The 17279-nt window shown below is 37.1% G+C and overlaps 2 protein-coding genes across 3 annotated transcripts in view; one reads left to right on the forward strand and one right to left on the reverse strand.

The window, feature by feature from the left end:
- The window catches only part of LOC132784201 (uncharacterized), a 52740-nt gene that overhangs the window by 10242 nt on the left and 25219 nt on the right, over nucleotides 1–17279 (forward strand). Inside the window, exon 2 of the mRNA XM_060789637.1 lies at nucleotides 12241–12976. Within this exon, the coding sequence (XP_060645620.1) occupies nucleotides 12241–12976 (736 nt within the window). The remainder of the gene's footprint in view (nucleotides 1–12240; nucleotides 12977–17279) is intronic.
- LOC132784812 (uncharacterized) lies at nucleotides 14513–16360 on the reverse strand. 2 transcript variants are annotated; one of them, XM_060790678.1, is made up of 6 exons: nucleotides 16259–16360; nucleotides 15827–16012; nucleotides 15675–15762; nucleotides 15260–15611; nucleotides 15104–15195; nucleotides 14513–14889 (listed from the first exon to the last, which is right to left on the reverse strand). In XM_060790678.1, exons 1-6 carry the CDS (start codon nucleotides 16343–16345, stop codon nucleotides 14627–14629), a joined length of 1068 nt encoding a protein of 355 aa, XP_060646661.1. In that variant the 5' UTR covers nucleotides 16346–16360; the 3' UTR covers nucleotides 14513–14626. The 2 variants fall into 2 exon arrangements, with proteins under 2 accessions (XP_060646661.1, XP_060646662.1); XM_060790679.1 differs by having other exon boundaries at nucleotides 14523–14889; nucleotides 16150–16297.

A 17279-nucleotide genomic window follows, 5' to 3' on the forward strand; every position in this document is an offset into this window, starting at 1 on the left:
ATAGCATATCGATTAATATGCAAACAATCTGAGCGTTGTCAAGCGTGGAAATCATTTTGGTATCAAAGGCAAAGTGTTTAATGTACTCTGATTGAATAAAAGTTCATTTAAATTTTAAGAGCAATTTTATTTCTTTCTTTGCACTTAATACTGAAAATTTGCATGCTCAAAGGCTGTGTGAAATATTTAATATATATTTAATAAGATTTTCAAGCACATTTAAAATGAAATTTTGATTATTTATGAAGAATAATATGTGTAAAAAGTTATTAAACATAATTTATTTATTATACATTAATAATTTAATTATATAATTTAATTTAATTTATATTCTGTTTGATTATAACGATGGCATTCTAACAGAAATTAATTTAATTAATACATTGATTATATATAAAGATATATAAATAATATTATTTAAATGTTTACAAAACCTTACACATTAAGAAAGGTATTAAGTTTCCTAATTATGATTTCAATATATTGTTTATGTTGCTGATTATTGATGAAGATGGATTTCAATCGAAGGGTATTTTGCAATGCTAAATTTTTATCCCTGATAATTAATTAAATTCAATTTATTTATTAATAAGTTCTTAAATTCATTTGAATTAAAGTTTTAATAACTAATGAAGATGACATTGAAGCATACATTTAATTCATTTTAATTTTTTTTGATTGATTTCCATTTAAATACTGATTTTTTATGAATATGACATTCAATCAAGTGTTATTACTTAAATGTTTTATCAATTATATAAATTTGATTTCAATTAGCGTATATTTTATTCATGAGACTTTAATTTGAATTTCATAAGCGCTGTGCGATACATGAACAGTGACAGAATATTTAATTTGTAATGCGATAAGTCATAGATTGAATACACCTTTCACCTTTTTTTATGCACACAATGCTGGTTAGTCAAATAGTACCAAAAATCTCAATGATCATTTATGTAGTTTGCATATGGAAATTGCCAATCCAAAAAATTTAAGGTCTATCCCAATTTACTTCCTTCAATAAGTTCAAGTTGGTTCAATTTTATATGTCAATTTAAATAAGTTCCCAGAGTTCAGCATATGTACCCTTTTATTGTATGTTTAACACCATACTCTCAATCAATTTGCAACTGTGAGCCGTATCTAATGGCATTGCTGTCACTGTATCTGAGCACTTTGAAGAGAAAAGAGAAAGAGTCTGGGAATACAAAGCACTGTCATGCATCTACCACACACATTTTTGTGCCAGTATTTGTATGTTGGTATGATATGGTCGCATGCATGTCTGCACATACATGTTGACATTTCAAACGGAAGTAGAACTTCAAGTGCATTTACACGCAGCAGCAACATACACGCACACATATACACACAAACTCACACACACAGAAGATAAAGAGAAACTGATAGTAGTTTTATATGCAGTATGTGCATACAAAAATATATTACAATTTTTACATTCCTCCTCTTTTATTTTTTTTTGATTTTTTTTTGGGTGTGTCTGCCATTGCAATGCGCATTTTTATTTTTGCCACAACTTGGCAAGCGTTTTGGGACCACAATGAAAACTGTTAATTACACATACAGCAGCTTATACAATCACACACATACAAGCAAACAAACACACACGCTCACACTGAAATGCGTCGCGGTCTGGCACAAATGGAGTGCAACAAATGGCGTTTGTGTGACCCAAGCGCATCAAGTGCTGTACGTCCACCTTCCCCTTCACCCTCCTCTCTGCCTCAAACTCCATCAACATCCACATTTCCATTTCTATTTCCATCCGCCATTGCCATTTCTCCTTTTGTTACTGGCCGAGGAATTTGCAAAAATGAAAAATACAATTTTTCATTGCATACTTTTCTGCACAATATTTTTTTTGTTATTTTTGGTTGGTCCTTCTCAAGCGTTGCCATTTTTCAGTTCATTTTTGTTTTTTTTTTTTGGCTTTCGTTATGTATTTTTTTCAATTTTTGTTTTTTGGGTTTGACGTTATCCATATGCACTTTAGTTGTTGCCCCATTTGCCATCTGAGATTTATGCCCGGCAAATGAAAGATATAATTGGCTACTCTTTTTCTTACCCGTCTCTCGCTCTCTTTCTAACTATCTATATCATTCGCTTTTTGGCCGTGAGCATGTTATAGCTAATTTAACGCTATGCCACTGAAATTGGATTTATATTGTGGCCAAGCAGTGCACTGTGGTGCAGTTCATTGCTTCTCGCGAGCAAAATGAATAACTAAAGTTTAAATTATTAGTTTTTAGTATGTAAAGAAATGAAACTAAATATTAAAATAGAGAAAGAAAAAATTTAATTGATTAATCAATGAGAAACTTTTTTTCAACATCTTTCGAAAAGTGCAACTTCATCAAAAATTGGTCTTTGCTTCATTATTTTCGATTTTACATTAATTTACTATAATTTAACTTTTAATCAATATTTAATATTTAATACAAACAATAGTGATTAAAATAGTTGCAAATGTTATTCTTATATTTTTTTAATTTTAAGTTTTTATAGTAGACTCAAGTTTGTTTCCAGTTCACAACATTAAAGAAAATCTTTCCCCAAAAGTATTTATTACTACCAAAAATTTAGATTTAACTTTTAACACTTTAGAATATTGTGTTAGTGCCAAAGTTGTATAGATTTCATTTTAACAACTTAAGAGATTTATTTTCTCTCAGAAGTACATATTTCCAAAAACTTAATTAATAATATTAAACTTATTTCATAGTACCACAAAATTAATTTAGATTTTTTGTATACAACGTCTAATACGAATCTTTTCTAGGAAAATTTGTTTTCCCAAAATAAGTGTTCAACTTTCCCATAGTGCATATTGGCTGGCTTGCAGTGGCAAGTTCGCTTTAGCGTGACCCAACTGTGGCACAACCCGAAAATTGCAATAATGCAATAAAATCGCTGCTGGCAAACGAGCAAAAGTCGAGTGCTGCCGTTGCCGTTAACATGCTAGTTTACGCAGAAGCAATTAAAAATGCAATCCACAAATTGTGTGCAAGAGATGGCAAATGTTCGACCCCGCACCCCCTCAAAATTTGAATCTATAGCTCGCACAATTTGGCAAAAATTCTCGAATTGCAGTGCCAAAAAGTCTTGGAGTCTCCGTTTCTCGAAGTCCAGTGCTGCCATCTGTCGTGTCCATATCAAAGTGCTCTTTGGCACACATGTAATTATTAAGAGTGCCACTGTGTGTGTGTGTGTGTGTGCGTGAGAGTGCGTGTGGCCAACTGTTGACTAGGGCTATCAGTGTGCTGGTATCCCTGGCAGCCCCGCCCACCAATGGGGGAAATCAAAAGCAACATCTGAAGTGCCAACTGCAGCGCTCAGTGAAAAGTCACGTAGCAACTGTTGAAAACACATCGTAAAAGTTGAGTCGCTGGAAAAGGCGCACATAAAGTACACACACGCATGTGTCTCTGTGTGTGTGTGTGTAGAGGAAACCAAACCAAAAAAAAAAAAAAGAAAATGGGGAAAAGGGTTGGCAACCCGTGTGTCTCCACGCTATTTGCGTAATGCTCATAAAAACTCTGTGCGTATGACGTGCAAATTTTCAAAGCTGTTCATCCCAACATAGCTAGCTGAAGCAAAGGCTGGGGCGCACGCTGCGGAGACGTTATATTTTATGGTAGAAAGGGTCCAGTGGAAACTGCTGTGCTGTACTGTGTTCTGTTGTGGTAATGAAGTTAATGCATACACTCGCACACACAGCAAATGAGAGAGAGAGGGAGAGATGGAAGAAGGGAACAGGCGTAGACAGCGTCGTGGATGGCCGCCAAATTGCACGGCGATGGCGATAAAAGTTTGTTGATTGCCGCCTCGTTACGTGTAGCGAGTGCTGAATCCATTTTACAGAATAATTAACTTTACAACACACACACACACACACCTTTTACACTCGAAGCTGTTGGGTTGGCTGTGAATAATTCAAGCTATGAGCATTGCACGTTTCCGCTGAAATCAGGCATGAAATGGGCTTGTAGCGGCAAAATACTTAACAGCAGTAGTTCCTTTTGTGTGCCCACTGCGAGACGGAGAAGGAGAAGGATAACCAGAATGAGTGCGAATGCGAATGCGAATGCCAGCCAACAAAAGTGGAAGTGAATAAAAGCCGAGTAATACGCTAACTGCATCGAAACTGCAGGCATTGCCAGTCGGCACAATGATGCTACTCGCCGGTTGTCGACACTCAACACACTCCGACAATCCGAGACTCCGACACTCTCGGCTGTTGGCTGTTGGCAGTTGGCAATCGGCAGTTGGCAGCCAACACTCGGCATTTCTCCTTCCCCGCTTTTCAGTAAATTCAATTAACCTGTTTGCAGGACAAACTGCTAACGGATAACGGTTAGGAGGGCTGCGGGTTGCGGGTTGCGGGTATGTAACTCTCTCACTAAGTAAGCTGTGAATTTGCCTAGGCGAGCAGTTAATCTACAATAACTTCAACTGCCAAATAACTGCTTGCCGCCTGCTGGTGGCAAACAATGCTTGCTTCATAAGTGCATAGGTGTGCGTGTGTATGTATATTATACATATACATACATACATATACATATTTCCCTTGGCATTTTAATAAAAATGGATTATTCACGGTTGAGTGCTCGCTGCTGGTCGAATTAGCGATGGCAAAAAAGTCAAGGGAAAAAACACGCTGCCATTTATAGTTATTTCTCTGACATATTGATTATTTGCATATCTTTGAAGAATGTCGAACCTTGAATTAAAATAACAATTTGTTCAACGAAAAAAAGTGATGCACAAAGTAAAAGAACAGATTCACATTTAAAATAATCTAAATACATATAAAAATTACTAAAACTAAATTTCAGTTTCAAAAAGATTCTGAAATTTGTTTAAATGAAATTAATTTGGTTGGAAACGTCAGAACTAATATCTTAGTTTAAATTCAGTTTAATTTAATTATATATCAATAATAATTTAATATTTCGAGCCTTGTTTTAAAAAAATAATTAAAATATGCACATTTTTAAGAGGTTATTATAGTTTCAAAAACGAATATAATAGAAAAATTGTCGCAATATTTTTAAACTTAATAAAACTAATTTGGTTAGGAAAAGTCCAAACTCAAACGAACTATAAAAGTAATATTTTTAAATAAAATTGAGATTGAAGAATATTTTAAATATTTCACATTTTTTGTGTTCAGTTGTGTTTAGTTACTATGAGTACTAAAAACTATGCTTTAATTTTTGAGAACGTAGTAAGCCTTTAAGATTGTTATCATTTTGTACCTGCTTTTGGGCTACAATTCTTAATTTATTTCATTTTTCTCTGTCTTTTTTTTCCTTTTTGTAAAAGTACGTTTTTAATATAATTTATTTTATACAATTTATAATAATAATAATTTATTTATTACAATTTATTTTCATACATAAAAAAAATAATATTTCTAAAGTTTTTAAGTTTTTAATTTAGTTGGTTACAAAGTTATTATCAAAAGACTTTAGTTGTCATTACTTTTAAAATTAGTTTTCTTTTTTATTTAAAAGTCTATCTAAATTATAAGTTTTAATTTACATTTACAGGTGATCACATTATAACATTATTATACATTTTTGTGAGCATAATTATATCACTTGAGTTGGCAGTCATTGCTTTTCACATTTGCTCTATAATAATTTCCATTCACTTACCTCTTTCACATTTCGCTTTCTCGTTCTCTATATTTTTTGCACAAAAGTAAGTTTTGTTTGCAATTTGATTAAGCATAATACGCAGTGGATGAACAAAAGAGTAAAGCTGTCATCTGCATAAATGTGCGGCACACATTTTCGCATTTCACATTTCATATTTGAAGAGCATTTATGGCACAAAGCACGATGCGCTGCTGATGCTGATGCTTTTGCTGATGTGTGTGTGTGTGTGTGTGTGCCACAGCCACATGCAAAAAGGGCCAACGATGTAGCGTTAACATAAATGGGCAATAAAAATATTTTCTTTAATTTCATTAAAATTTAATTAAAACAACAAGAACAACAACAATTGTTGAGCTGTGTTTAAAGTTTCTGTTGGCAGCGTTTTATTTGCACATGCGGCTTAAATAAACAAATAGCACTAACAAATAGGGACAACCAAGAGCGAAAGAGAGAGAGAGAGAGAGCGAGATAGCTGCAATTGTTTGTAGGTGAAAGGACGCGAAGCTTCGCTTATTTAAGCCAAGGGCAGTTCGCTTGGCTACCTGGCTGCCTCGCTGGCTGGTTGCAGCCGTTTATCAATACAAACACAGCAGCTACCACAAACGAGCACACACACACACACCACAAACAGACAAAGAGAGGGGGAGAGTGGGAGCAGAAAAGAGGGAAAGATATATATACTCAACAGCTTTCATTCAATCAAGTTGCCTGGGAAGCGCGGCTCGTGTGCGATTTCAAATGCTCGTGACAATAAAAAAAACGCTTCTGGCTAAATGTGCACGAGCAACTGCCACAAAAAGCATCATCGCGAAATGCCGTTATTCCGTTAGAGGTTCTCTCTTTTTTTTTCGTTCTTGTTATTGTTGTTGTTGTCTTTTATAGTTCTCGTGCTGTTGCACGAACAGGCGTCGCCTGTGTGTATGTGTGTGTGTGTGTGTGTGTGCATCTCACTAGCCACATGTTGCTCGCTCTGGGTTCGTTTTTTGCACTTGCCACCCACGTCTCCCGTTCTGTTGGCAGCTTCGTGCGCTCTGTGTGGTAATCGATTTTCGGCAAACGACAGCAGCATTAACTCTAAAGAATCTGCCACATGCCTCATGCCTCATGACGCTCTGTCGCCCCTTCTCTCATTATCTCTCTGCATCGTTGTCCTGGCCTTTATTTGCACCCGACATGAGACTAATGGAACAGCCAAGACCATACAACGGATTATTGGCTGCGTTTTCTTTTTTTCTACTTTTTTTTTGTTGGTCAAGTTTATCAAATGCGTTTTCTTCACTGAGGAAATTCGGTTGGCGAACGTCCAGTTTAAAGAGCATTTCTTTGAACAAACTGCGAGCGCTGAATGCGAACCAATTTCCGTGGAATTATTAAGTTGATTGCATGAATCGATTAGTTATAAAGTAATCAATATATAATTTTAAGTGCATTGAATTACTATAACGATATGACAGAAATAGAATCTCGCACATTTCAATTTTGGTAAAATTATAAAGTTGATTGCATAAATCGATTAGATATTAAATGAAAAAAACATGATGTAAGCATTATGTGATTTAAGTAGAATTCAATTGTCATATTTATGAGTATGGACTTAATAAAAGATTTCACAATTGAAATGCATTTACAAATTGAATATAATTAAAATGTTGATTGCATTATTTCATTAGATGATTGATGATGATGATTAAATACAAAATCTAAAGCTATCAACGTGTTATTTTAAGCGAAATGTTATATTTCTATGTGTGCACATATTATGAATAATTTTCATTATTTTGCCTATATGAATCAATTTTCGTAAAATTAGAAAATTGATTGATAAATGAAGTAATCATTATTCTACTTAAGTTGAGTAGAGTTATTAAATTATAATGAATTTTTATAAAAATAATCGTACATTTAAATATTCAGTTATATCTAATAAGTATAATTAAAATCAAATAATGTCTGGAAGGATCTGTTCATTTTTGTTATAATTTGTTACATTTAGCTAGTAAATTTCCAATAATTAATATTAGTGCTTCAATTCATTGCATCCTTCCTTCTCTCGTTTCTAACAAAGCTAATTGAACTTTCACATGTTCACACTTTTACGCAACACATATTACGAAGAGGTCTAAGAAAACGTCATAATGTGTTTATCCCTCAACCCTCAACGGGAATCAAAATCGTCTACTTATATATTAACGTATTACATAAGTAGACAATACATCACATAAAAATGTCATAAATTCAAGAAGCAATACTGTACATGAAATATTTATTTGCCCTTTTTGAAGTTGTGATAAATGATGCCAACTTTTATTCAATCATATTAAAGGGAGCAGCCCATCATTTATTTCGCTTTAAACTAGCTGTGACCTTCAGAAGGTGTCTGCGATTTCAGTATGAAATTTCAGTTTCGTCATGAACAAATTCACTGATTGAGCTTCATGGACTACATCAATATTCAATCGAGTCGGTGTAAAATCGAATTTTCTTATCAGCAATTTGCAGTGCTGAGAAGCAAGTACAAGCTCGTAGTTATTTTATGGCAAATTGAAGAGCTTGTAAATTGAAGCAGGTATTTGAACTGTCACCTTCACCATCTTCGTGGTTGGTGTTGGCATAAAGCAGAAACTAAACTAAACCAAACCAGTTCAGCTTGCACTTTGGGGCCATAAATCAAATAGGTCTTAAACAACGCGCCAGTGATCCACTTGGCCATAAGAGCAGACTCCTCCACCAAGTGCCCCGCCCAAGGCGTGAGTATGTGAGTTGGCATAGAATACAAACAGCAGCCACAAATATTTTTCATTCTCTATCTTTCTCTCTCTCTCTTTCTCTTGTCTGTCTATCTCTTTCGGTGTGTTGCCATGGCAGCGCATAAAACTTGTTGAATTATTCGCCTGGTGCGACTGACGACGACGGCATCTAAATTTTGGTCGCTGCTGTCGGCCCAAAAAAAAAGAAGCGGAATTTTTATTATTATTGCAAATTAAAAAACTTTACATTGGCTTAACTATGACGTTAACTATGTAAAAGCCAAGTTTTTCGCCGAGCATGCGATTGGCATGGCAATGCTGAGGGGGGAAGCCGGAGCGTAGCGATGGCAAATGGAATGTGGCAGACGCCTCGGAATATTATTACAAAAGTATTTTCCAACAGTTTGCCGCAAGCGCAACGAAATACCAAAACGAAAATAGGCAGACTTACCTGCACTCAGCTTGTCGCTTTTCACTTGCCACTTGCCACCTGCCACCGCGTGTCTTGCTTAAGCAATAAAACAAGAATTCCAGTCGAAGCTTCTGAGAGCTTTCTGATTGAAACTGAACTGTCAGCGAAGCAAGAGAAGAGCGGCTCAGCTTAACATTTAAATGCGCGCATTTTGCTGGCTCATTACAAAAATTGACATATTCGTTTGTCCCCTCCCAAAAAAAAAAAACGAAAAGGAAAATTGTGTTGGGCAACAAGCATATGGCGAATGAACATAAATGTGGCTGTAAAAGAAGCGGAAAGGAAAGCAAAAAAAAAAAACGCCAAATGGCAAAATGAAATAGGAAGACGGAAAGGCGGAAGACACGTCGAGCGACAAAAGGAAACTCGCATTTTCCACTTGCTCAGCAGTTGGCCAACAACAAGAACAATAACAGTAAGAAAAGCAATGTCAAAGCACTTTTCATTTCGTCCGTCCATATTGATAGACTGACTTGAGGAATTGATTAAAAGCCTTGTCGATGCTGCAACTGGAGGCTGAGAAATGTTGCACAATACCCAAACACACACACATACATTGTTGTTTACTGCTTTTGATCTATATATATAAGTGTGTGTGTGGCAAGAATACAACAGAACGCAACCCAACACAAAGGCAAGGGCTAACAATTTGATGCTTTAATCCTGCCCCGGACTTGCTTGATCTGAGCCATGAGATTCATTGAGCTAAACATTTTTTTTTTTTGCTCTTGCTTGTTTTCTGTTTTTGTATTTTCCTTTTGCTTCGCTTCGCTATGCTTGGATTGCCTCCTCACTCCTCAGCGATTGGGTGTCATATTATGGTAATTCGAATCCGCAATGATTAGAGGCAACATGTGGAAGACTGAGTTTCTCAGTCCCTGACCTCGTCTCCAGCTATCTTTTCCATCCCTTCTCTCTGCAATTGAATTAGATCATTCAACCTTGCGTGCCGTGACCAGCTTTATTTCTATTCTTTTCTATTACATATATTCCATTCGATTCTATTTTGTGCTGTAGATATTACATTGAGTAAGCAAATCGCAAAGATTTACTAGAGAGTGTGTGGCATGCCACACATTGCATGTGCAACGCAGTGTTGTCTCTTTGCCATTACTCTTGGTTAAAAGCAATTCGCTGGCATTTTAAATTCAATTATTCTTTACCCGTTTTGCCAGCCTTTCTCCTCTACCTTGAGTTGAGGTGCGTCCTGCTTTCTACTTTCTTTGTCTGCGGACATGCCACATGCCATAATTTAATAGGAGCAACAGCAAAAACTAGTTTACCACTCTATGCTCTCCAGCAAACTGATTTGATTCACCAGACAGTTAATCGAGTGAATCTACCTGCAACCTGTTGAGGCAATAAGAGTTGCTGCTGATAAAATTGTTATTATTATTGATTTATATGCATGTATATATTTATTGCAAGCGCTTCACTTGATTTGTTATTGCATTGTGTGTGCGTTTGATTCTTTCCTCTAGTAAAACCATTTCCTCCTTTCTCGCTGCCCCCTTTTCAACATTCAACAAGAAGATAAGCATTGAGATGTGCACTGAACTACAAGTACTATAGTTTATACAAGCTGCAACTCGATGGCTGCTCAAGTGGAATTTTCGCATGGATTTGTTGCCAAGGCAAATAAAAGTAATGCCCTCTTCTTCCACTGGGATCCCTCTAGCCGGCTTTGGTTAAACACATTTCAACTTTAATGTGGCTCACTCTAGAGTTTCTGCTGCGTTGCACCTTTGATTAGATTATGCAGCAGGGCGTTTAAACCTTGTAATTATCGATTGAGTTAGCACGTTTTGCCCCCAGCTAATTTGTGCAATTTTAGTATTTGTTAAACATGATTTTCTGGAACACTAATCTAATTTGTGAGCTGTCTTAAAAGTTTTCAATTGTTAATTATATGCTTCATGCCATAACTAAAATAGGTATTTGTTAGTTTAAACGAGACAGCACAGTTGTCTTCAAAAAGGAAGTAAGGAAAATTAATAAATATATAGTATGTCCAACATAACAAAACTATATCTAGTGGGTGTTCTGATTAGTAATTGGGTTAGGTGAGAAATCTGTTCTTTTTAAATAAATTATTGTTGTTCTAAATACTAAAATTCATTTGTGAAGAAATAAGGTCACACTGTTTTCATTTTATTAGTTCAAAAATTTAATTAATTAGCCATCAGTTTTAAAAAAAATTGATCTTTGAGACTAAACTCAAATTAGAGAATATCGTAACGACATGAAAGTACTTGCCCCAATTAGTATACGCTCTTTCCATAGGGTGAACCGAACTAGTTATAGAGCTTCATATATCGTTATTTAATTTGTATATTAATTTAATATATTTAAATGATATTACCCCTCTGAGTCGCTTTTATTGGGATCAGATAGCGGTAGTATCTCAAAGTCGAGAACATTCGACTTCAACTATCTTTTTTTAATTCAGTTGATTAGTTTATGAAGTCTCAAAGTCTATGACTATTTATAACCACTTTTACTCTTTGTTTAATCAATTACTTCATCGAGTTGTATTCATTGTCGACCATCAACTTTTAATATGCAACTTTTACTAATACTTTGTGGAAAATATTTATGAACTTTACTGGACAGACAAGTGGGAGTATGAGAGCATTTAAGTATCTGATTGAATGCATATGCGTGTATTAAGTGCTAAATAACGCATCCATTAAGCGTAAATTGAATCTGTATCTATGTAGTGCGTTGGTATCTGCGAGTTTGGTTCAGTGGAGAGGGAACGTTGAGTTTTGTGGCCTGTCATTTTACAGCAAATCAATGATCCGCCCAGTGGGACGTGAAATTTTATTAGCGCAAAATGATTTCATGTGCCAAATATTTGGTAAAATTGGCGCTGACCGCTTGCGTACAGCAATCGCTCGATGACCAGATGACCAGACCGGAGGACAGGAGGAGGCTGTCCCAAATGGTTTGGCTTGGTTAATGGCCGCGCACAGTCTGAGGTCTGACTTTTACGATGGCAGCCGGACGGCATTAACGGGGGCGTATACGCAATACGCAATCTGTATGCGAGCGTGCGAGTGTGTTCGCTCTGGCTGGCTGTTGTCATGCTGGCCACGCGTTCAGTTGGGCTTTAAGTGCACTTTGTCTTTAATCTGGCGCCATTGCGTGCAGTTAATGTGCTTATCGATGATGGCCGCTGATGACGATTACAGTAACGATTACGATGATGACAATGAACATGAAAATGAAAATGTCGATTAAATGTGTTTCAACTTCCTTGTTATTTGTGCTTGCAGGCATTTGGTACAACAGCGACCGAGACCATCGCGATTGGGTACGCATTGCAGGACGATAGTATCCATTGTACCCTGTCAAAGGGTTGAGACCATCATCGCTGCGCAAATCGTCCTTCTCCAGCAGCAGCAGCATCAACAACGCTTGTCCCCCGCCGCCGCCCACGCCGCATCAGCACCAATTGACCGCCAGCAGCAGCAGCATCGTCAATTCCAGCTCCAGCAAGTACCAGCAACATCAACATTCGCCACATCATTCATATCCGCAGCAACACCAACATCAACAGCAGCAGCAACAGCAGCAGCATAGACGCAACAGCAGCTCTAGCACCAACCATACTGAAGGAGGCTGTAGCTTGGCCACCAAACCTGTTATCAATTTGCTTGGCAATCAACTGCAGGTCAACTACTTTGAGTTTCCGCCCACCAGCAGCAACATCAGTAGCAGCGCACACGCAAAAGCGAACAGCACACGCAGTGGCAACCCGCTGGTGTTGTTGGGCAATCGTTGTGCCACCGCCACCGCTTCCACGCCCTCGCTTAATTGCAATTGCAACGGCAATAGTCCGAGCTATAGCTCTGCGGTTGCCAAAGCGGCTGCTTCAACAGCTTGTGCAGTTCTTGCCACGTGCCACGTGGCCAACAACAGCTCTAGCCCCACCGCAAACTTCAGTCGTAACCAACAACAGCAGCAGCAACAACTTCAGTCGACCACAGACAGCGACAGCATGGGTCGACGTGAGATTAAACGTTCCAATACCAGCGGCTCCACCTCCAGATCCTATGACAGCGGCAGCGGTAAGTAAACTCTGCGTTCATAACTAGGCAACGTTTTTCTTCGCACACACACACACACACACAACACGATTTATACTAGACGCAATTAAGCCGATGGTAGTGGGCGTGGCCTTGGCATAATCGCCTTACATGAGCTGAGAGCGTAGGTCAGTAAATACCATAACAAGTGACATTAGGCTGGCAAATTAACTTGGCCCAGATTTGTGCCTCAACTTGTCGCCGACTGTCTGCAAACGTATTATGTGGCGGCTTACAACAAAAGCTCGAAACTTGCCAGAGGGGGGAATGGGAATGAATGTGGAAGAGGGAGTGGGCAATGAAGTTAAGTTGAAAAAGATGAAAAATATTGGACAAAACAAACTGATAAGTCTTTGACATCAAATAAAACTAAGTCGAAAAAGGAAGATAGATGGTATTTTTATACCCGCTACCCATAGGGTAGAAGGGTATTATAACTTTGTGCCGGTAGGAAATGTATGTAACAGGTAGAAGGAGGTATCTCCGACCCTATAAAGTATATATATTCTTGATCAGCGTCAACAGCCGAGACGATCTAGCCATGTCCGTCTGTCCGTCTGTGTGTCTGTCCGTCTGTCCGTATGAACACCTAGATCTCAGAGTCTATAAGAGATAGAGCTATATTTTTTTTTCGACAGCATTTGTTATGTTTGCACGCAGATCAAGTTTGTTTCAAATTTTTGCCACGCCCCCTTCCGCCCCCGCAAATCAAAAAAAATCGAATAACAAGCGTAATTTTAAAGCTAGAGTTACGAATTTTGGTTAATACAATAACAACTATAGTAATTATGATTCCTGAAAATTTGGTTACGACCAGATAAAAATTCTCGAAGTTATTAAAGAAATACTTTTGTATGGGCAAACACGCCTTACTGGGGGTCTGAATTGCTTTATCCGACAATCTGGTATATTGTGCCGTCTATGGTATATTTTTAATGGGGTACTATATGGATATACCACATATACCATTTGGTATATTTTTAGTAATTTTGTAGTATATTTAGTATATTTTATGAAATATAATGCAAAATATATAGATTTTATTCAAAATGGGTAGCGGGTATCTCACAGTCGAGTACACTCGACTGTGGCTTTCTTACTTTACTTTTTTTATATATAGGGGAAGTAAATCAGTTATTTGGGATGCTTAACTTTGAATAAAAAATTTTAGATAAATGATAGAAATAATATTGAGACGATAAGAATACTCTACAAAATATTCCCATATAAATAATATGCATAATTCTTCGCTATTTAATTTTTGACAAAATTTGATTAAACCATATAAATATTGACATAAAATTTTAAGCAAAAGTTTTAATACACTCGCCGATCTATGACTGTTGCAGTGTGATTCCTACTCACAAGTAAAACAGTGAAATTAAAATAATAAATATGGTGTTTAAACTTTAAGAATATTAAACAAAACATTCTCATATTATATGTACGTAATACGTATCATATACATCTTTTCTATTCAACCTTTGAAAAATTTGATTTGTTTAGGCCATACATTTTGCAAAACATATCTCATTTATCACTATAACTATTATTGATGGCAGTTAAAAAAGACAAATTTGCAAATGTTTTATTAGTGTTTTAAGTGTTTTAGACTTAAGCTTAGACAATAAATTAAATAGGTAGGTATTGGCGTAGGGATGGAGGACCGGTTGAAAAGGATCTCGTTAATGAGGCAATCGCACCATCGCGCACATTGTCCGCACAGGGATTGACGCCCCAAAAGGCGCCGTGACAGCCAAATTCCTCAAAGCAATTATAGTGGATATCACTGTTGCCCTGCGAACAACAGTTGACAATGGCCCAGACACAGCTTGACACCCTCGGTGTGGTTCTTCTCGACGCTGCTGGTGCGGATGTCGTCGGCCTATTTGTGGCTGTCAAATATTAAGCAACAATAGAGAGAGAGATAGAGAGGGAGAAAGAAAGAGAGAGAGAGAGAAAGAGAAAGAGAGACACAAAGAGAAAGCGTTTTGGTTAGCAGTTACTCAATGAGACAAAGCAGGGGTTTTTGTTATGCCACAAATTGAATGAATTTCGAATGCAAGTGAATGATCAAGTATGAGAGGAGTTGAAGGGAGTTAAATTTACCTGGACGTCTTTGTGGGCTGGGCTCCCATCTAGGCGGTTGCATTAGCAGTCGATTACCATGATACTTGGGTTCCTTGTCCTCTACCGGATTACTGCAAATGGCAGAGATAAACAATGAAAGTCAAGGCATTTCCATAAACAACCTTCTATTCTAACCGTGGGTTTAGATTTGGGTGCCCAAATGACAGAGAATTAGATACGGAAGCGGGGCGATTTTGATAGGGCTGCACATCGTGGTTGTTTCGGCTGAAGTTGTAGTACGCTTGACGACGCTGACGACTGTGATACTTCTTGGGATACTTCTGCAAAGTCTCCTGCTTGGAGGGCTCCAATAGCGAGCCGGCCTCAAAGTTATCGGCACCAAAGTCATCGGCATCGTCCACAAAGATTGGTGTCTCGGGCAGCACATCGAAGCGTATCTTCTCTGCGGTGCTGTAATGATGACGCATGCGCTTCAGTTGCTTGTATTTCCTTGTAGGTTTTGCCTTGGTTTCACTCTGGGTGGGATCTGCGCAGAGAATGCACAAGTTCAGCAAACATGTTTCAGTTTCACAATGAATATTAAACTTACCATAATCCTCGTTGACAAAGTCCTCTTTGTACATAACAATGGGATGATCCTCAGTCATAACGCCATTGTCGAGCTTCACTCGATGCAACTGCTCAGGGAAATACTTGTTGTATAATCGATGGTGTTAACATAACATATTGTCCTGCACTTACCTCCACGTTATCCACATCCGGAGGAAGCGATGCAATATCAGACTCATTTTCCGACTCCCCCGCAGCTCGACACTCGGTATGGGACACAAACAGCAGCAGCAGCGTCAATAGCAGTGCCGGAAGTGCAATGCCACCGACTGTTCGTCTCGTTTCGTTCATATCCTTGAATTGAATTTGTTGTTCTCTCTGCAAACAACGATTCATCATTAGTTAACTTGAAGCTCAATATCAATTACTTAAATTCAAGAAACCCAAGAACTTTTGAATTAGTTTCACTCTGACATCTGTTTTGTTTTGGTATTGCTAAGTTTCTAGTAACTCGCCTTTGCTTTGAATATGGTCAAAGCTACTTGACACTTTAAATTGCGGCTTTAAACTTTACTGCAATTCACACACACAAAATCTACATTACTTATATAATATTAAGCTCACTTTGATATTGTGTAAGTCACCAAATGTGCTTTCGATCTTTCTGTTTTGGAAAGCAATTGTAAAATGAACAATAGCTTGCGGGTACATCTGAATTTAAAGAACACTCAATGTGCGCAACACTCACACACACACACTTAAATATATTCCCAGACTCAATCCAACGTATCGTATGAGTGTGCCTAATGTTTGAACTCAGCAAAAATTACGTACGTCAGCAAAAATTACTCTTGGAGAACCTTTTTATATTTCTTAAATAAATTTTTAAAATTAACTTATGATTGACGAGCTGATTCTACAGAGCTCCAATTCTTATCGCGCAGAGATTAAATTTGCTCTGACTAAGAAGTCACAGCGGGATGACTCATACAGACCTTCTGGTTATCGACTAGGCAAATATTTATTAGAGCACATTTTGCTTATTGACAACATGAGGTAGCAATTGAATACATATCAGGAAACATGTGCGAATCTGTCTGATCTGTTGCCAGCAAAATACACATTAAAATGTTATTCACAAAAAAATCATTCGCAATTATTTGTAGAAATTTTTTTTTAAAAACAATAAAAATGTATTTTACGTTCCCTAGAAGAATTGGTGCAATTTTTATGCTGTTTTTGTTTTTGCGTTTGTCCAGATTAAACCACGGCAAAAAAGCATAAAAAAAGGGCGAATGGAAGACGACGACAACCAATTAGTGTTAATTAAGTTGGAGTACTACATGTTTTGTAAAGTGAAACGTCTCATGTCGTCCTGATGTCTTAGTAGTTATGTGTAAAAGTATAATATGTCATTAAGCAAGTGCAAATTTTCACCTAAGTATCATTTATCAGAAGCTATAAAAAGTGTCTCTGACCTCCTTTGACCTTTTGAAATTAATTCTTGATCAATTGTATATAGTCTGCATCGCCACATATAACCAAATTTCGTGAAATTTGCATATTTAGACCATAACTTCAATTGCAAAACTGCAGTTTTAGGTTATATAAAAATCAGTGTCGAGAAAAGCAAGTAAGAAAGCTA

This window comes from Drosophila nasuta, chromosome 2R (assembly GCF_023558535.2).
Source record: "Drosophila nasuta strain 15112-1781.00 chromosome 2R, ASM2355853v1, whole genome shotgun sequence".
In the NCBI taxonomy this organism is placed as follows: Eukaryota; Metazoa; Arthropoda; class Insecta; order Diptera; family Drosophilidae; genus Drosophila; species Drosophila nasuta.